General features: G+C 45.2%; 1 protein-coding gene across 5 annotated transcripts in view; it reads right to left on the minus strand.

Annotated features, from left to right (window-relative positions):
* FRYL (FRY like transcription coactivator) overlaps positions 1–21,320 on the minus strand; it is a 236,645-nt gene that overhangs the window by 137,682 nt on the left and 77,643 nt on the right. For 2 of the 5 annotated variants that reach the window (XM_084759707.1, XM_084759705.1), the window contains exon 1: positions 3,440–3,630. The exons of 1 other annotated variant lie outside the window; for it this stretch is intronic. In XM_084759707.1, the coding sequence (XP_084615833.1) occupies positions 3,440–3,512 (73 nt within the window). In that variant the 5' untranslated portion in view covers positions 3,513–3,630. Of the gene's footprint in view, positions 1–3,439; positions 3,631–21,320 lie in introns of those variants that run through there. 2 more of the 5 variants (XM_084759708.1, XM_084759706.1) reach the window with 1 other exon arrangement.

Consider the following 21,320-nt stretch of genomic DNA (forward strand, 5'->3'; position numbering starts at 1 on the left):
TCCCCGAGGGGCAATGTTCGCATATAGTATTTTTTTTAACTTTCAAGCTGTTTCTATTTATTATTTTTCTTATCATTTTATTTTTTTGAGAACTTCCTACTTGAGCACTTCATCTCCCTCACGTCTATCCCCAAGTTCTTCTATGTCCCCTGTCCCAAATTTATTACCTTTTTAATTGTGTGTGTGTGTGTGTGTGTGTGTGTGTGTGTGTGTGAGCATGTACACACACATCTTACTAGGTCTATTTTGGGTTGCTCATATGTGCATGTGTCCAGAGCATGTGATATTAATAATCAGATAACAGGAGACAGGGCATATATATAGCTTCCTACCTTTTGTGCTATTGCTAATTCCTTCCCACAGAAATGACTGCATTTTACCTGCTCTGTAAGGTGCCTAGACATTTCCAAGAGCTCAACAAAGCATGAAGCGAACAAAGAACGAAAGACAAACTGATCCATACCTTGAGCAGGGAGCAGAGAGGAGCAGGAGGGAGCCAAGGGCCGATGATGCTCAAAGGGAAGCACACGACAGATGCAGCATTGACTGACCGGCTGACTGCAAGGATGGGTGACGGAGATTAAGTGTTCCATGCAAAGCAGACAGGATGGGGTGCCCCGTGAAGCAGACAGGGGTGGCCATGCAGGCCAAGGGAAACAAAACCACAAAGGCACAGCATGGTCACAGAGCAGGGCAAGAATGGCAAAGGGAGAGATGGATGAAATGAGCAGAGGCCAAGTGAGGGGACGTTTAGTTCTATAGGGGACAGAACAGAGGCCAACTGAGGGGACATTTAATTCTATAGGGGACAGAACAGAGGCCAAGTGAGGGGACATTTAATTCTATAGGGGACAGAACAGAGGCCAAGTGAGGGGCATTTAATTCTATAGGGGACAGAACAGACGCCAAGCGAGGGAACATTTAATTCTATAGGGGACAGAAAGACTGGAGTATGGAAGAGGACACTAAGGGAAGGGAATTTAAAAAGAACCGTTAGCAGCAAACGGAATCTGCAGATAGTACAGGCTGTGATGGAGATAATCCAGGTGGCCATCAATGCACCCCAGCCCCACCCTCATCCCCAGAGTGGGTGCTGAGTTTAAGGCTGTGGCCATGCCAACACACTCAGGAGACAATAAGAAAACTCAGAAGGTGAAGTGACAAATCCTGACCCTGACTGGAGGAGTGGAGCGAAACGGCTTACTAACCCACCCTTGGCTCACAGACAAAGTCCTGAATGCCAACACTGTCTCTGGGCCTAGGGACTGTTCTGGTACTCCGAGCCAAGCACAGAAAAGCCCCCTCCCTCCACGTCTCCCCTATCCCTATGTTAACGCCACCTCTGTTCTCCCAGATCCGCTGCCATCAGCTGGTAGTCACAGGGCACGTGTAGTACCCTTCAACTAAGCCTCGCTGTAACTTTCCTGTTAGGCTTTCTCTCTCCCCGCAGACACTGGCAGAGAGCAACCACCCATCTCTCGTGCCCTTCTGTATCCCACAGCACACACGCAATCGATGTCAGCTGATTCAGAAGTATTGGTGCAATGGAAACATCCCTAGAAAGAGACAGCCAGCTACTAGCCTCTCCCAGCTCCCAGCATCTTCTCCTTTTCTCTGCACTGGCACTCGTTGACGCTACATAAACTAAAACCGCCTCCCATTTCTCAGGCCTAAAACAGACCTGGTTGGGGCCTTACTAAACATTGACCCTAGCGATTTATTTGATTTATTTTCAATATTAACATATTGCTTTGTAACTCTGAGAACATCTTCAAGAGATACGTACTACGAACGCCCAAGGGCTATGGGTTACCCACAAACTCCATCACTCTCCTACCAGCGCGGCCAAAACCCGAGGCTCTGGCAAGCATCTGCTCTGGGTTCACTTTCAGAGTCAGGGAATATGATTAAGTGAGACTTGGCTGTGGCTGGCTACACGGTCCAGGCACGTGAGGAAATGTTTAAATGATCACAAATAAGTGCACTGGGGTTGTCTATGACAAGCTGCTGTGGCATAATAGACTGTTTCCCCATATGAGCATGTTAGTTATGGCCTCATTCTAGTCTTGCTACAGATAAAGACATGACGAGGACGGGGCGGGGCCAGGAAGAGTACTAACTCTGGTCTAACTTACCCCTGCAAAAGTATATTTCGCACAGCTAGCTTTTAACTACTGAAAGTATTTAACCATCACAAGTCCCCCAATATTTTAACTGTGTTTACTCACTTTAGAAACTTTCCTGAAGCTAACAGTTTCCTGGCATCTGGCAAGGCAATACCTACGCATGAAAAAACTACTTAGAAATCAGAAATCAGTGAGAAGCAGGCACGGAGGCAGTGCAGTGGGCACACACAGACCCCTTCAGATTGTCGTCAGGGAGTTTTGCATATCATTTGCTTGTGAAACAGAACCCCCCCCCCATTAGGTAAGTATTTTCATACAGAGCTGAGCAGGAAAGACTTTCTGAATTTAATCGCTCATGTTTGATTCATTGAGCTGCTTGGGCACCAGTGGCAGTTGGGAGCCAGACCAACCGGATTCTCTGCCCCCAGCTCTTCGATGCCACATGACCTTGGAGGAGTCACGATTTTTCTATGCTTCAATTTTCTTTGCATAAAACAACCCCTACAACAGGACTGGAGCTCGCTTAATTCATTAGCTTGATCTCCTGAATTGATGGTGATGATTATTTTGGCAGGGAAGTAAAGAGTCTGGGATGATAAATCTTATCAAAGTGTGCTGAAGATTTTTTTTTCCGGAGCAAAAGTAACCATCGAAACATACGAGATGAATCAATGTTTCTGCCAAAGCCTTGCTTGGGGGAGGGACTCGGGAGAGAGAATCACAGCTCAACTGCACTTGCTGTCCTGACTTAAGTGAATTGGAAATACATCATGCTGAATGTTATTTCTCATAAAAATCAAGGGCACATGACAATCACCCACGACAACTTCAGATACAGCAGAGGAAAGTTACTGATGTCCCATGAAACTGCCTGATGCCTGAGAGAGCCGGTGTTGCTATACACACACACACACACACACACACACACACACACACACACACACACACACTGTACTAACAAGCACCGTGGAATGGTACTCGAATCCCAAACCCTGCAGGAACCTCAGCTGACTTGTCGGCGGCCCTATTCTTGATCGACTGTGAGGAAAATTGCTGGACTAACACAACAGCAAACCTGAGGCTGGGAAATTTAAGTCAAAGAAAAACCTAACTACCTGAATTACAAGCGCCTCACACGTGCGCCTCAATACTTTTGGCCTGCCTGGTGGCTGTTGGCGAGCACACCGTCCGGGGTACTTTCAAGGCTCTGGTTTGATCTGGATGGGTCTGGAGAGAAGGCATGCAGGACAGCAAGACTACCCCCAGCTCAGCATCTCCCTCCCCCCCCCCCCAAGGCAGGCATCTATACTCACAGCTGCTGCTCCAGGATTTTAACAAGGACTTTATGCTAATTTCAAAAAACACAGAATCCTGTAGACTCAACATTGTGTCTTGGCTGGCTGCAGGAGCAGCGGCAGGGGAGGCAGAGCAGCGGCCGCTGTGGCCGCAGAAGAAGAAGCAGCAAAGAGTCTGTGGCTCTGGCTCACAGCCGCTGTCCCCTTGCCTCTTGCCGTCCACAGAGTCCTGGCCCACAGTGCCTTGGCTTCATTACCATGCAGTCTCGTGGTGACGCACAACCATAGTGGAACCCAGCTGAATTAAAGCTTACAAGTTTATTACGGGTGCCCTGAAGGACACCCTCACCTTTCTTAATGCAGACCTGCATGTGGCCAACAAGACCTGCCCTGTTTGCCAGTGTGAGGAGATTTCGGCTCATCTGTGCTGCCAGTAAACGGACACTGTCTGCTGCTCTCTGTCCTTTGATGCCAACTTTCCTCACAGGCAAAGGGCCTTAAAACACAGTTTTTAAAAAAAATGAATTAGGACCTGGCATAAGATCTTTAAATGTCTTCCTTAAATAGCTGGTGTCCTCCTCAAAGCGGGAGGGGGGGAAGAGGGGGATAAAACTGGTAGCGGCAGCTCCCTAGGGGACTGCTGTACGTTCTCTCCACTCTGATGCACTCCCTGCTCAGCTGTGGTTTGCCCAGCATGCTTAGGATGAGGCAGAGTCCACAGGCCCACTTAGCCCACTGGAGAGAATGCTGCTGCCTAATGGAATGAGAGATGATGTCATGAACACTGGCTGAACCTCTGCTGGCCTCTGAAACTGCTCAGCTCAGGACAAAGTTGCTTTCTGATGCATGCAACTTAGTCTAAAGAGAGAACCGTCAGGTGTGGGGGTTGTTTTCTATTCTTAATACAGCACATCTAATTCCCCTGAAATATAGCCTGACAGTCAAAGCATCAGTGAAAACAGCCAGAATCCCCACTGATCAATAAGCACATCCGGGCAACTGCATTCTATGGAAGAGGTCTTAAGATGAAAACACACGCTGTCAAAGGCTTCACTGCTCTTCAGAAACGACGGAGACATTGAGCAACCAAAATAAAGAACATTTTATGCCAACATCAAAAGAAAAACACTGTCACGCCAGTTGGTTTACTGCATGCATCTTTGGAGGTCAATAGGCAAGTGTTCAGAGGTGTCCCTCCTCATACGTAGAGGTGCATGTGTAGTGAGCCATCCGCGTTACTGCACTCTTTAAGTACCACAGAGAATAAGTGCAATTATCAGAGTCATGGCTGCGTAAGTTCACGCACAAATTGCTAGGCACCATATTAGAGGCTAAGATAGCATCTTTCCATGCACGAACACCATCCACTAAGAGGGTAATCACATTCATTAGGACGCACTCAGTGGTAACAGTACAGAGGGCGGATGTCTGAAGCGGTGGGAGTTTCCTGCTTCATTTCTTTTTGTTTTTAGAACATTCAAGAAAATCGGAAACATGTCTCAGCCATTTCAAGTCCTAAGTAGACCTGACAAGACAAGTCAAACTAAGGGTGCAAAGGCTGACCAACATGGAACCCTAACTATACACACCAGGCCAACACTGAACCCTAATTTCATGCTGAAATGCCAAGGGTGACCAATACCAAACCTCAAATCTAGATCACTGTCATTTGCTTCCATTTTTTATTAAAAAAAAAAAAAAGAAAAAAAATTCAAGGTCAACTAAGAGCAAGAAGAACCAAGGCCTCCGGGTATTAAATGAACAAACGTCATCCCATAGTCCCAAAACTCAACCTTCCACCACATCCCCTTTGTGTACATTAACAATGAGTAGCCATGCTGTTAAGACTGCATGTTTTACAAAAATCAGTTTACGGTTTGCTTTTAATTACAGTATTCCTCAGAGTAACTTTGTTACACAATCCCCTCTTCAACAGACATGCTAACAGGTTTTGTGGGAAAAGGTGACCTAAACCCAAACAGAGGACATCATTAAACACCGAGGCTGAGCACGGAAACACACCAGCTGGCATGCTCTGCCTTGTTCTCGCTGCCCCTGTTGGGCTGAACTCACCCAAGACTTAAAAGGAACTTGTTCTTGTTTAACTACACATCCCATAAAAGTGAGGCTCCCTCCCAGTAAGCCTTTACAACTACACCCGTGTCATAAAGACAGGTGGTCAGGTGACTGTGGGGAGAAGGAGGCAAATGACAGGTGATTTTCTCATGACTCTAAAAATAGATTCGTTTTTTCCTTTTTACATTTGTCCATACAGCCATGTGGGGGTGGCGCAAGCCTTTAATCCCTGCACTCGGGAGGCAGAAGCAGGTGGATCTCTGAGTTCAAGGCCAGCCTGGTCTACAAAGTGAGTTCCAAGACACCCAGGACTATTCAGTGAAACTTGGTCTTTAAAAATAATAATAAGGGCTGGGCGTGGTGGCTCACACCTTTAATCCCAGCACTCGGGAGGCAGAGGCAGGCGGATCACTGTGAGTTCGAGGCCAGCCTGGTCTACAAAGTGAGTCCAGGACAGTCAAGGCTACACAGAGAAACCCTGTCTCGAAGTCCCCCCCCAAAAAATTAATAAAATTATCTATATAGATATAAAAAGTAAGCCAGAATGTAGACATTTCTAAACAGTACAGGAACACAGGGATGTAGGGGTGGGGAAGGGTACATGCACAGAAAGAAGCGAGCTAGCATGCATGGACACATTCCACTTATATCAGGAGCAGTGCAGGTAAAAATGGCATTTTTCATTCATATCTAGACTAATCTAACATATGGGCAGAGCCTGGTTCTATACAAACCTTAGCCTAAAGTACAAAGAACACAACAAACAGTGTTATCCTTCTTCATCTTCTAATGCCTTTATTACCCCAAACCACCAAACTGTTAGCTGAGTGGACACACGGACACACACACACACACATACACACACACAACAACAACAACAACAACAACAACAACAACAACAACACGTTCACACCCAGAAATCCTTTTAGAAGGCCAGAGAAGCGCTGGGCATGGTGGTGCTCACCATTAATCCCAGCACTCGGGAGGCAGAGACAGGCAGATCGCTTTGAGTTCAAGGCCAGCCTGGTCTACAAAGTGAGTCTAGGACAGCCAAGGCTACACAGAGAAACTCTGTCTCGAAGAACCAAAAAGCAAACAAACAAACAAAAACAAATAAACAAAAAAAAGAAGGCCAGAGAAGAGTCCCACTGTACTCCGATATCTTTCTTAATCCTCTTTTAAAATTACACAAATAGTGATGTTGCCGTTGTTCTTCACGTGAGTACTTTCTTGTTAAACTGCTAATTAATGGCATCAGCCAAGACTTAGCCTAAAAACTATTGGGAGGTTTTCAGATTACCAGAGATGCCAGTTTTTCATTTGAGTCTTTATAAATTCAGAACACTCTGACTTATATACATGCATGTATATGTTCATGTCTCTGCCATAAAGACAGCTACAGAAATTTTTTTCCAGATGGTGTAGCCTTGGTCAAGCAGACAAGTCTAATTGAGGACATTTATTTAGCTAGCCTCCTTATACTTTGGACTACAAGGATTCAGGCTTTGGAAATGATGTTTCAGAAGGTAAGAGACTCATAGTTTAAAGACAGGCTATACTCATTTGTCTTTAAGACCCTATTGCTGAAGCACTTTGGTCATAACATATGAAGAAGCCAAGTTGGTGCTGATCAATGAGCTCCCTTGCTGGCTAGCTTTCATAGCGGTGGAAGGGGCAGCTGGCAGGACAAAAAGGTCATCCACAGTCTCACCCAGCCTGAATCCTGCGAACTATAATCACGACTGGTCTAACAAGATATGCCAACGGGTGCAATAGTGGCACAAATGTACAGGGGCAGCCAACTACTTTCTGATTGGATTAAAGGCCAACTCTACCAAAGGAAATAGGCCTGGTACTGCAAATCTGGCCAAGAACCCATAGTTGCGGAATTCACAAGCCCCAGAGAAAAATCTGCGATTCTCTGCTAAGTAGACACAGCATCAAACTGCCCTCTAAATTCATATCTTTATATCCATACAATGAGTATAGATCTCAAAAAGAGTGTCAGTGGAGTTCCCAGCCACAAACTGGGCATCTGCATCACGCCCTCCCCCGGGGCTCGGGGACCACTGTGGAAGATGAGGTGGGGGGGAGTTCAAGAGCGGGATGTCAAGAAGGGTGAGAACAAAGCTGTGTGTGCACATGACGGGAGCACCTCACTCGTGGACTCACAGGAGCAGTGAGTCCTACAGTAGAAGTCCTACTTAAGGACAAGGCAGTCGACAATTGAGCAGTGACCAGGGAGGGGCGCACAAGCCCCCCTCCTCCCACCCCTCCACCCCTGGCAACGGAGGAGCTATTGATGATGACTTCTGGGAAAGAAAGGGTCCGTTTCCTTTAAGGGTGTGGTCCCTGGTGGGCCGACCACACACACCAGTGAGTGTGTGGGCAGCACAAACCAAATTCAGTGGAATGTCAATAAAACAAACAGAAAGGGCACGCATAGTTGGGAGGTGGTGTGGAGGACGATGTGGGAGGCGTGGGGGGAGGAGTGCGAAATGACTAAAACACCTTGTATGAAGTTCTCAAAGAATTCTTTAAAACATGACGTGTTTAAAAAGGAGAATCCCATTTTTAAAACCATCACCTTCGGTTGGTGTCCACCCGCTGCAAGCAAGAAGCTGTAGTAGCAAACACCGGGCACAGATGATGCACACGGTAGAGTTCTCCTGTCCTCTGGGTGTTAAACAGTAGGCTTCCCCTGCCGCAAGGTAGACTCCACTAACGGGTGCCCTTTCCAAAGGCCCTGCGGTAGCTCTCAGCAGAAGGTAGGCCTCCATGCAACAGAACACCAGTAAAGCCCTCAGGGAAGCTTACAGAACAAATGTGTACCGGGGAGCGAGCTGAACAAAACGTTCCCTGATACCCTGTGAAGTTTGACTTAAAAATATCACACTCTCCGCTGGAATGCCATGTTCCAAGAGAATTCCTCAATTACTAAGCTCATTTTAGGAAAGGAACACAAGTGATATGGATCGGTCCTCATAGTAAGAGCTTCGTTGACATCTCAAAAACTCTGAACACTGGTGTCCAAAATTAGCACACACAGCAAAGAGTGAAAAGAATTGTGAGCTCTTCTGCCGAAAATGTCACACATCCTTCCGCGCCTGCAGCCTTCCTCTGCTCCCACAGACTCCTGCCTCTGCAGAGAGCTTAGAAAAGAGGTTGAAAGGCTTTAGAAGAATGCTGCTCTCGGGTCTGTTACATAATTACCAGACATGAAGTGCAACAGGAAAAAAAAATGCTGCAAAAATAACCTCCTGTTTTGCTTTGAGCCCTCATTAAATAACAAAACGTTAATGGTCTCCACCGTGTGCTCACTCCTAACCTGCACCCCTTTTCATTCTTTTGTCTATGTCCCAACTTTCCTACAATGGATGGTTTGAGGTCTTAAAGCATCACTACATAACAGAAGCAAAGGCTCCTTGGATACATGATTAGGTTTTGGAGCTGGCACAGGAACTACATAAGAAAAACCTAGAACATCCTGGAGTATCAGGAAAGAAAGGAAGAGCTGAAAAACAAAACAGCAAGGTTCAGCGAAGGGCAGAGGGGCCAACTTAAGGAGCTGTCCAGAGCCAAAGCTTCAAACAGAATTTTGGAATATAACCCAAAGCATAAAGTAATTGTGTATAAACCCGAGTTAACTGCTATCGGCTGACTGGCCCCACCCAACCTCGTGTTAAAACTTAATCCCTGTTGTAATGTATTAAGAGGGTAGACACTTAAAGGACTATGGTATTTGAAGGTAGGATCTTTGGGAGATAAGGAAGGCCATGTGGGTGGGTTCCTAATGCTACAAAACTGCATTGTCTGGTGGGGAGAGGGGCTTGAAATAAGACTCTGAACTCACGATGCCCTGCACCCCCTGGGATTCTGCAAGGTGTCTCCACCAGCAAGAAGGATCACACCACAGGCAGCCTCTGGTCTTGAACTTCCTATCCTTCAGAGTCAACAAAAAAACCCTTCATTTCTGTTTAATTATAGCAACACAAAATGACTAAGGCACTGATATAAATAAATGACTGAACAAATAAACAAAAGGAAGAGGAAAATCTTCCACTGTGCAGACAGGAGGAGGCTTGACTGCTCCTCTCTGGGTGGACGCCTGGCAAGCCTGGCCTCTGAATGAGAACCTCCTCGGATCTCAGAGTGCCCCACTACTCCTGAACTGCTGTAAGTGGCTCACTGTGCCCAAATCATTCATGTAATACGGTAGGGTTTGGGAATAGTGCCAAGCATGGGATGCCTGCATGATCAGCCTAGATAAGCCTTGGCCTAATGAGCTTCCTGGGCCAGCATCATTTCACCTGTGGTGTTCCAGCTCACTTACTGTGAGACAGAAAATGAGCAGGAAAAGATGACTTTATTAGGGAGCAATCTGAAAGATAGTCCCTCAGCCAGAAGATGAAGAATTTTTTGAGCTTGCTTTTTTTTTTCTTTCTGTTTACTGTTTTGCTTTTCGAGACAGAGTTTGTCTGTGTAGCTGTAGACCAGGCTGGCCTCAAACTCACAGAGATCTGTCTGCCTCTGCCTCTGCCTCTGCCTCTGCCTCTGCCTCTGCCTCTGCCTCCAAAGTGCTGGGATTAAAGGCCTGCCAAACCTATGATCAAAGCTTTTGTTGTTGTTGTTGTTTGTTTTGGTTTAGTTTTTTTTTTTTTTTTTTTTTGGTTTTTGGACGACAGGGTTTCCCTATGCGGACTGGGCTGTCCTGGAACTCACTCTGTAGACCAGGCTGGTCTTGATCTCAGGGATCTGCCTGCCTCTGATTCCCAAGTGCTGGGATTAAAGTGTGCACCACCACTGCCCGGCTGCGAGCAAAGCTTTTATTAGTGATGCCTAACGCTAATGGTCCCAGCTCTTCCAAGAACATGCTGAGAAAGGCACTGTACCCACACCCTTCCTCTCCAACCCAAAAGCCCAGCTTAATCATGAAAAAGAAGAAAAATCACACAAATCAAAAGTAACAGGTGACCTGCAAAACACCCAACTAATATTGCTGACACCGTTAAAGGGGATACAGTTTGGTGGCAGAGTCTGGAGCTCAACTCCAGCAACAGAGGAAAAAAATATGGACTCTAAAGAGATCAAGAAGACACTGAATAAGATGAGGGGGAAAATAACAGCTAGGTGGACTTTGGGGGAGTAATACTGCATTGATACTGGTTCACTAGTTGTGAATAACTGACCGTAATGATGTAAAAAGAAACTGCAGTTTTACTATAAACCTGAAAGTATTCTAAACTAAAGTTATATGCAGGCACAGCCCTTACATAATGCACACAAGGTTTACAGGGACTCATTCTGCCTCAGGCCTCAGGGGAAGATGGGGACTGACCCATTCCTCTACCACACGCGACTCTTACACCGTGCACAGTCTCTGATTACCTCAATTGAGGGTAACTAAAGCCATTAAGAGACGCAAAACAAACAGGAAGGAAGGCAAGAATTGTCTCAACTCTCTGCTTGGAGTTTCAGGGCTTCAGTGCAGAGACTGGATTCCTTGAAAACCTACGAACCGCAGACGCCTCCACTGACCAGCCAGGCCAGTTCTCTAACTACTGCAGGAGGGCTCTGTCCAGCAACTGGCTAAAGGCCACTCTAAACCTTTCTGAAAGTTGTTTCAAAGGCTTCAAAACAGTGCTCAGAAACAAGCACCAAATGACCAAGCTGAGCTGCGAACACTAACCATCCAGAACAGGAGCTGCTCTTTCAAAGAATGTAATAAAATCAAGTGTGCAACAATGTCCCATCCACACATCCAACATCTAATTAAAGACTATTAGATGTGCCAAGCGGTGGTAAAACAGCAGGAGCACACCTGCAATCCCAGCATTCGGGGAGGCAGAGGCAGGTGGATCTCCGTGAGTTCAAGGCCAGCCTGGTCTACAAAGTGAGTCCAGGATAGCCAAGACTACACAAAGAAAACCTGTCTCAAAAACCCAAAAGTGGGAAAGTGACCTATTTAGTAAAGTAAATCTGGAGATTAGTAAAGTAGATCTGGAAATAACAGAGATGGACTCTATTGTTTCTTTAAAAGACCAGGTTCAATGATATCAATGATATAGAAAAAGAAAATGAAAAGAATGAAGGGGGGGGGAAAGATGCTAAAAGGGTTCGAATAGCGCTTTGAGAGACAAAAGAATTCTACCTAGTGGTCTCTTAGCCACAGAAAAGATGTTTCTCTGGCTGTGAAGAGACACCATGGCCACCACCACTCATAATAGAAAGCATTTAATTAAGGCTGGCTTACAGTCCAGAGGTTAGTCCATTATCATCTTGGTGGCAAGCATGGCAGCACACAGGCAGACATCGTGCTGAAGAAGGAACCAAGAGTTCTACACTGGATCAGCAGGCAGCAGGAGGAGAGGATGACACTGGCCTGGCTCGAGCTTCTGAAATCCCAATGCTCACCCCAGTGACATATTTGCTCCAACAAGGCCACACCTCCTAATAGTGCCTATGAGCCTGTGGGGGCATTGTCATTCAAACCACCACAGTCCTATATATACCATATTTCTCCCTATAATACCTATAATAGCCTCTAATTTTTAATACAAGATTCAGAACAGAACAAATAATCATATAAAAAAAATTATACGAACGTGGTCTCTTTTCCTTGCTTGCTTTTTAAAAATCTTCTAGACACCCTCCTTGGGACGATGTGCAGTAACACCCACATGGTGAGAGGAAGTGAGGTAAAAGACACAAACTCTGCAACACAGCACGTCGGTTATCCCAACACTAGTACTGGTAGCAGGGTGGTCCACTTGGTAACAAGCTGGCTTCTGACTGAGCACCAACAACTGGGCAACATATATAGATACACAGGATGGACGCATGTGCCAAACAGGGTGAAGCAGGGAAGACGGAGGTTTCACAATGCGACTTAGAATGCTGTGCTAACTTATAAATTGTTTGTTTTTATAATTTTCCATTTAATATTTTCAGGCCACAAGAAACTGCAGAAAATGAAATCAAGGATAAAGAAGAATAGGTGAGTCTAAAATAATAAATCTCCTGGGCTAGATCTCTAGACGATTACAGACCTTACAGGTGTGGGGGGGAGGGGGATCAGTAAATTTGAATAAATGGGGGCACAAACTCTCCAAAGCAGTGGTTCTCAACCTGTGGGTCACGACCCCTTTAGGGGGATCACATTGTTGGATATCCTGCATATCAGATATTTACATTATGATTCATAACAGTTGCCACATTGTTATGAAACAGCAGTGAAATAATTTTATGGTTGGGGGTTACCACAACACGAGGAACTGTATTAAAAGGCCATAGCATTAGGAAAGGTGAGAAGCTCTGTGCCAGAGGGAAACACAGACACAGAACACAGCCTAATGACAGCAGGACTGACAAAGCCTCGACAACTGACGGAAAAGCACCAATGGCTCTAACTTCAGTAGAACCGGCATCTCTGCGGGGCTGAGCAGAAAATATCTCCAGAAGACACAATGATCAAATTGCTTTCTATAATTGGTAAGGTAAATCCACAGATCCAAGGTTCTCAAGCGCGCGCGCGCGCGCGCGCACGCACACACACACACGATCCAAATGAAACTGCTAAACCCAATGGTGAAGGGGTTTTGTTTTGTTTTGCTTTGTTTTGTATTTAAGTAAAAAATGGGTAATTGCCTAAAATTAACAAGGGAGCCTCATCTAGGACTGTAAGGCCAAGACAGAATGGCTTTACTGAAAAAAACTCAAGAGAAGAGAGAGACAGACAGACAGACAGACAGACAGAGACAGACAGACAGAGAGACAGAGAGACAGAGAGACAGAGAAACAGAGAAAGACAGACACCGCTGATCTGGAACTCTATAGAACAGAAAATATCGTATATCTTGGGAGGTGGGGGAAGGAAGCAAAGTAAAATCTTTTACAATACAGACCAAATGTGAAACAATTTATCACTGACAAATCTGTACTTGAAAAGGGGACCAAAAAGTACTGAAGAGTTCTTCAGGTAGAAAAATGATCAGGAGGCTGAAAGCTTGCATGCACACAGTCAGGTGAAGGGTCCCAGAAGCGGTGCACAGGTGCACGAAGAGGAAATGTTCCTGCAAAGTTAACTCATAAGCTGAGCATGAAGCTAAGCAGAAGAGTGCTTGCCAGTCATGCTTTGCAAAGCCCTGGGTCTAATCCCTAGCACACACCATCGATTAATTAAAGCAAAAACAATTAGCTAATGCAAAGCGATTCACAATGTATCCCTGGGTAGAAATAAGACATTTTAACTTTACTCCAGGGCTGGAAAAATGGCTCAGAAGGTAAAAGCATCTGCTGCTGTACCAGAAGACCTGAATTTGATCCCCAGCATCCACATCAGGTGGTACCCAATCATCTGTAACTCCAGCCCCAGAGGATCTAACAGGCCCGGCCTTCCCTAGGCACCCGCACTCATATGCACATACCTACATATAGACACACATACCTGCATATAATTTTTAAAAATAAAACTGAGAAAAGATACTACTCCATCAGCCCAACACAGGGAGAAGAAACATGAAGGTGAGACTTCAGTTCTTCCATCATGTGTAAAACGTCACCTGTCATTGAAAAGTCAAATCTGTGACACGTGGAGATGTGTTTTGTAGACTCCCATGCTACTCCTTTTAAAAGGGAGGAGAAAACAAGCTCTATGTTTATATTTATACTTATACATATATGTTAAACAATATGTTTAAGTATAAGAAGATATGAAATCTAAAAGACAACAAAAAAGGGGGGATAACATGACAAAAAACTAAGCAGACTTTTTTTTTTTTTTTTTTTTTTTTTTTGGTTTTTCAAGACAGGGCCTTGGCTGTCCTGGACTCATTTTGTAGACCAGACTGGCTTCAAACTCACAGCGATCCACCTGTCTCTGCCTCCCAAGTGCTGGGATTAAAGGCGTGCGCCACAACCGCTCGGCAACAGATCTATTTGTATTGTATGTTTTGTTGAACACATTGTTACATAATATATTTTAATCATGTTTCTTTCTCCCCAATTTATCCCAGATCACCTCCACCTCCCTACATACCCAACTGTATGTTCTTCTTCTCTCTCTAAAAATCAAACAGAAGAAGAAGAAGAAGAGGAGGAGGAGGAGGAGGAGGAGGAGGAGGAAGATCAAAACAAACAAGTAAAAGGATAATAAGGAAAAAAAATGTTCAAACAAAGCAAAGTAAGAGACAAAAGATCTATAGAAATAATACTGAATTTGCTTTGTGTTGGTCAACTATTTCTGGGTATAGGGCCTGCCCTGAAATATGGTTAATATACCCAGTGAAACTCCACTAGAGAAACTGATTTTTACCTTTACCAATAAGTACCAGTTACAGATCTCTTACAAGACAGTTTAACCCTAACTATGTCAATAATTACATTAAATGTAAATGCTCTAAACACTGCACAGGATAATAACAATATAAAACAGAACTGTGTGCCCTAGACAAAGATAGACTTCATTTGTATATACAAAGTGGGAGTTCTCACATACAAACAAGCCCTTATGAAATTATAAATTGTACTTAAGTAAGAGGCAACGGAGGGGCAGTGGTGGAAAATCCAGAGGCCCCAAAAGGGAGGGAGAAGAGGGAACATTGTCAAATCTAAAAACCTGTCAACGAAACATCTTGACCCAAAGTATGAGCCTTTGTGTTTATCCAAAACAAACAAACAAAACAATCCCAGATAGAGTGGGAGGCAGAGCTGGAGCAGCTTTGGTGGACACTCCTACCCATTCACTCTTCCACTGGCCTGAGGAGAGTCCCAGGGAAACTGACAAATGCACAGACTGAAGACTGAGGTAAATAACAAAATGCTGGAGCAAGGTCATCAGAGGAACCAGGTCCAAGGGACACTTTGGTTATTCTCAGAGACAGTTTGGAAAGGAAGTTGATTTAAACTGCTGAAGTGAGGGACAATGACTGTTTTTTTTTTAAGATACTGATAAGAATGAAAGGGGGGGGGGAAGCCATAAAAATGGCCATAAGGACACAGACGCCACTTTCCACTACTTGATATCTCCTGATGAGCTTGACCAAAAAAGGTAAGGGCAGATATTCAGAAACGATCCTCAGATTTCGGGAGGGTGAGATAGACTCACAGTGATGGAGGATGGTAGCCAGTTGTAGGTCCCATTGAGAAGAGTTTGCCTACATAAAAATCAAGAGCTGAGGGACGCCAGGACTGGAGGCACGAGGACAGAGGGACAGCAGAGACTGGACCGGCAGCAACCCATCAAAACTTTCAAGGTGTTTCAGTCAATGATGCTCAAGCGCTTTACAATAACCACGGGCCAATGGATTCAATTAAGGTGAAGAAAAATAAAACCGAGTGGTTCAGATGCAGCACTGGGACCCCTAAGCCACAGTGAGCTCAGTGCCTGACCAGAATTTTCAATATGAGTTTCAGGTCATGTCCAAAATGAACTGCTTGGAGCATACGGTGGTTTGAGGGAGACATTCTCCACCCCCACCCCGCCCCCCACGTTTGTGTAGGGTTGGGGGCTTGCTTGCTCTCTTCTTCCTGCTTGCAGTTCCCACAGGTGAGCCCTCAGCTCTTGGCTTCCAGCTCCATGTGCCACGTCAGCCACCTGCTGCCATGCTGTATCTTACCACCATCGACTCTGGGAACCGTCAGCCCAAATAAACTATTTTCTCCACAAGTAGCCTTGGTTATGTATTTATTATGTACACAGTACTTTCTCTGCATGTATGAGTACCAGATCTTATTACAGATGGTTGTGAGTTACCATGTGGTTACTAGGAATTGAACTCAGGACCTTTGGAAGAGCAGACAGTGCTCTCTTAACCTCTACAGTGTTTTTTCATCAGAGCAGGAGAAAAGTAACTAATCTAGTTACAGATCTAGATCCAGCTTCTGACCACAGCTATATAGGTTCTAATAAAGCTCACTTTTACAGGGTGAAACAGATTGCACACAAGCATATGAATATAGTTACAAATAAACAACCTAAAGCCCACAGGGAAGCACTTTTTAAAATTGTACATAAGGAGCGTGAGTGCGTAAATGCGTACATGTGTGTAGGCTAGAGGTCAACGTCAAGTGTTTTCTCTGTTGCTCTGCCATTTATCCAGACAGGGTCCGTGCCTGGGCTGGGAAGTCACAGACTGGCCAGCAAGCCCTGGGGCCTTCCTGCCTCTCCTCTCCATCTCTTCACCAGCACCAGGGTTTCGGACTCATGACAACGCATTTTGCTTGTATGGACGCGGGGAGCCAAACTTCGGTCCTCCTGCTGAAAGTAGCCCTGTCACTTCTAGGAGTAGGTATGCACGGAGCAGCAGCTACACTTCCCATGGCTGCTGAAGGTGTGATCACTGGTGTATCCTCACATGGGTGTTTATTAACAGCTGAACTTGTTCTGAGCTTTTCCTTTGAGTTCTTTTTTTAGCCTTTTATACATTTTTTTTTTAAACTTGCTTCCTCTGCTCTGAAAGGAATAGTCCAGACCCTGTAATCATACTTTCTTCTTTGTCCTTGCAAACCACGTCAATTTGCCATCCTCTGGCACGGTGCTAAGACATTATTTCTGAATGAAACCAAAATCCGCTCTTTCTGCGCATCTCTCATGTGCAGTCTTGGGATCCTGAAAGCCTTCAGCAGCATCCTGACTGCCTGGGGCAGTAAGGGTGGAGCACAATGTTAGCAAGAATCTAGATTTTAAAATTTATATTTTTTGAAAAAACTGTTACCATAAATAACATGTAACATGTAATGTACATGTGGATTGCGCCGAGTAAAAGAATTACTAAGTTTAGCAAACTTTTACCTGCATGCTGCACGGATGCATGAAACAGAGATACAGACCTGCACCATCCTCAGTCCTTCTGGGAAAGGACAAATATTTGATTGGAAAAGGAAAACAGGAGGAGGGGAGGGGAGAGAGGGGAGGGGAGGGGAGGGGAAGAAAAAAGAAAAAGGCTCACACTGGAAAAGTGGATTATCCAGGATCAGGAAGAAAAAACAGAGGCTAGTCAGTACTACTGAACAGGCTTGCCCAAGGCGGGGTAGGGGGTCATGCCTGGTTAATGTGAACCAAAAGGCACTCACTGTGTTTGAAAGAGCCTAACTTCAAAATGGTAATACTCTCTAAAGTCCTGTTTTAAATCTCCTAAAGTCAGTATTCATTTCCACAGGACTCTTTGAGTGATTTGTTCTGGCTTTTGTTTTGTTGTGTGTTGAGATATCATACTGTTCTATAGTCTGGGCTGGCCTCGAGTTTGCATTCCTTCCCTCGCTGCCTTCAGAGTCCTGGGACAGACTCTGCCTCAAAAAGATAACATGGCGAACAATGAGAAAGTCACCTGACATTAACCTGTGGTCTCCATATACATGTGTAAAAATACCTGTGCATGCACACACACACACACACACACACACAGTCACACACACACACAGTCACACAATACAGACAAGTATATTCAAAGAGAAGTATTTTTAAATGTGCCTTTAGTAACACTGTTTTTTAAGCTTTTGTTTGTATTTACGTGTGTGTGTGTGTGTGTGTGTGTGTGTGTGTGTGTCTGTCTGTCTGTCTGTCTGTCTGTCTGTCTGTCTATGTGAATACAGTCACATGTGTGTGGCTGTCAAGAGAGACCAGAATACACTGTCAGACTCCCAGAGATGGAGTGACAGGCAGTTGTGAGCCACCTGATGATATGGAGGCTGAACTCAGATCCCCTGCAAATACAGGAAATGTTCTAAACTGTGGACCCATTCTCCAGCCCAACGCTACCCTCCTTACATGTGCTATTCTAAAATCGAACGGGAAACGTCAGGACACCATGAATAATGAGAATGTCTATATTCCCTACAAAGAAGGTCTCAGAATTTTTAACAGGTTTCTTCATCGAGGGAACTGGAAATATGCTCCAGCTAGTGCCTCCTCTGTACATAATGTAAGAGACTGTCTGACCAACCTGAGCTTAAATTACTCACCAAAACCAGAAAATCCATCAGCAGTCTACATAAAAGAACAAGAGGAAATTAGAGCAAATATGCATAATCTACCCCTGTATTAGTTGACAACTTAAGCCAATCACTGATGGCATGCTGGTGTAATAGATGCAGAATTTAGAAAAATAAACTCTCAAAGGCAAGCAGATGGATTTTAATTTTGAGTGCCACCTATCCACACTCATCTGGGATTAACTGCCCTATATAATGTATATTTTTTTTCTTTTCCCTTCTTCTTTTTCTTTTCTCTTTTCTAGAGAGAAGGCCTCACATAGCCAGACTGGTCTGAGTTTGCTGTAACCCTGTCTGTCTAGCCGACAGCGACTGCCTCCCTGGTGCTGGTATCACAGGTGCATACCTCCACGCCTAGCATGGATATTTTTAACGAAGGACCAGGTTCAGTAAGTTTTATGACTGAAAAATGATAGTGTGGATTGCATCCACATAAATGGTGGGATGGGGGGGGCGGGTGGAAGCACAACTCTCTCGAGGTGGACAAAGAGTTCCATTGTAAAATGAACGTTGAACGGCCTGGTCCGCAATAGCACAACTCTGCACAGGGCACTGGGGGCAGAAAGGGGATGTGGCGAGCCGACAGATGTTATCTTTAAGGAATAAACCATCTGGCCTTGCTAAAACTGCCACAGGATCACAGGGGTCTGGTTTTCTTTTCTTTTAATTTTGAGAGACTTTATGATCACTTATCATATTCTCCAAAGTTTAATATGAGGTAACTGATATTGAACTGGTATTTATTGAACACCTGCTACAGACAAAACACCACTGCAAGGGTAACGTAAAATACAAGGACATATTATGGTAGACGTCTTCAAAGTTTCTCATGTCGGTGGCGAGGAAAGTCAGCTCTCTGACCTTAGCGATACTCTTTTCTCTATTATATTTTAACTTTGGTTCCTAGAGCCAGCTTGGCTATGTTTCTGTAAACAAAGCCACACTAGGTACGTCTTGCACAGTCACTCATGAATCATCCATGACTGCCCTGGATGCCTAGACAAAGCTTGGGTTGGTTGTTGACGGGAGGGACACGCAGCCTCCAAGCCTGAAGATATTTATTCACCCTTCTATACAAAGTCTGCTATTGTAGATTTGCGCATGCTTGATGTGAGGTGATCTCCTCCCCTGTTTTGGTTTTTGTTGTTGTTGTTGGTTTTTTTTTTTTTTGGTTGTTGTTTGTTTTTTGTTTTTTAACTTTGGAACTGATAGAAGGCTGGTTTTACTCAGAAACTACTGCCCACCAAGCAATGTGCTATACAGCTAAGAAGGAAAGGTCGGTGGGCTAAATACAGCACCAAGCACCTGCTCTGGTTAGCAAGTAAAGGCTTGCTTTGGCGTGTACAAGGCAGGAGCCAAGGCCGCGAGTTCCTCAACCAGCCCTCGCCAGGCGCTTCTCAACCTCGTGTTTCAGGACTGAGTTCTGGGGCTTCCCACAGAGAGCCAGGCCAGCCCAAGTCTCACAGAGCTAACAGTTTTTATATTACATAGACTAATAGAAGCTAGCAGGCAAAGACGTGAGGTCAGGGGGAGCAGCCTGGAGGCAGCGCACTAGAGAGTTTCATGTCCCAGACGCTGGGCACAATTCCAGTTGGAGGAAGCCACCAGAGCTGGGGCTGGACCCTCAGCGGTAGCCGGTCAACCCAAAGGCCACTGTCTGTACCGGGTGGAGTTAGCTCTTGGGATGTGCCTTGCTTCCTGAATTCTCTTTATAGCACACTGGACTTTAATTTTCCTAGTATATTATTTTAGTTACATTTTCAACTCAGATTCGGCTTTCCTCACCACAGCGTGGTCTCTAACCTCATCTTTACCATTTTCTTCAGTGTGTTGTGTTTTATTTCTACTCTGGTGGTGTGTGGTTGTTGGCACCTGACTTTGTCTGACTGTGTCACTGGGACAGGCCTCAAATGTCTACCCCTAAGCAAATCTGCTAACTCAGCCTGCTGAGGACTTAGGAGTATCTGACTAGTTCCTCGATATGTATTTACTGCCTTATTCATGTTTTTTAATGACTTTTTGATCTAGGCCACACAGATGAGGTCATTTCAGAATGCTGAACACTCATGTACATGTTTCGCTTATCCCACTTCTATTAACTTTAGATTATACACCACTTTCCGTGTGTTTCTTGCATAAGCCATCTACCAGGAAGGTAGGAAACACCCTCTAGCTAATGAGTTCTGGACTGGTCCCAGAGGTCCTGGGTGGATCAGGACTAAATTATCTGAAGTAAAGGGGAAGGAGACCTGGAGCGATGGCTAAGCACCTGGGTATGAGGAACACAGGCACACATTGCTAACCACAGCCAGAGCAACGTGGTAGCAGGCAGTCCTTTCCCCCCCTCAAACCCCCCCCACCCCCCCACCCCCCACCCCCCCGCTAAACATGACTCAAAGTATGTACATAAACCAAGACAGCTACGACATCACTCAGTGATCAGTCTTATAGGACCACCACCACTAACGCAACACCCTGACACGCACGTGACAGCATTCAATAACCAACATTACCGTAGCAGTACACACTGGCTCAACGTTAGCCGTGTGGCTCAGGTCAGTCTTGGCAAATAAACCTGAAAGAAAGCTGTGGCAGGTCCCCTAACAGGGGAGATAGATGCATCCTTACTTGAAGTGCGCATCCTACAAATCCTTTCTGAACCTCAGAGAAATAAAGCTCCTGACCCAGATGCTACTTGCAGTTAGGTGCTTCCACTGGGCATATGCATCCATGCACAGCCTGGGGAGACAGCCCCGGAAGACCTTATGAAGTGGTCAGGCTGGGAAACAGCCAGGAGAAGTTATAGCTGGAATACGGACGTACTAACTCCTGA

Source organism: Acomys minous (assembly GCF_964271855.1).
Source record: "Acomys minous genome assembly, chromosome: 15".
Lineage (NCBI taxonomy): Eukaryota > Metazoa > Chordata > Mammalia > Rodentia > Muridae > Acomys > Acomys minous.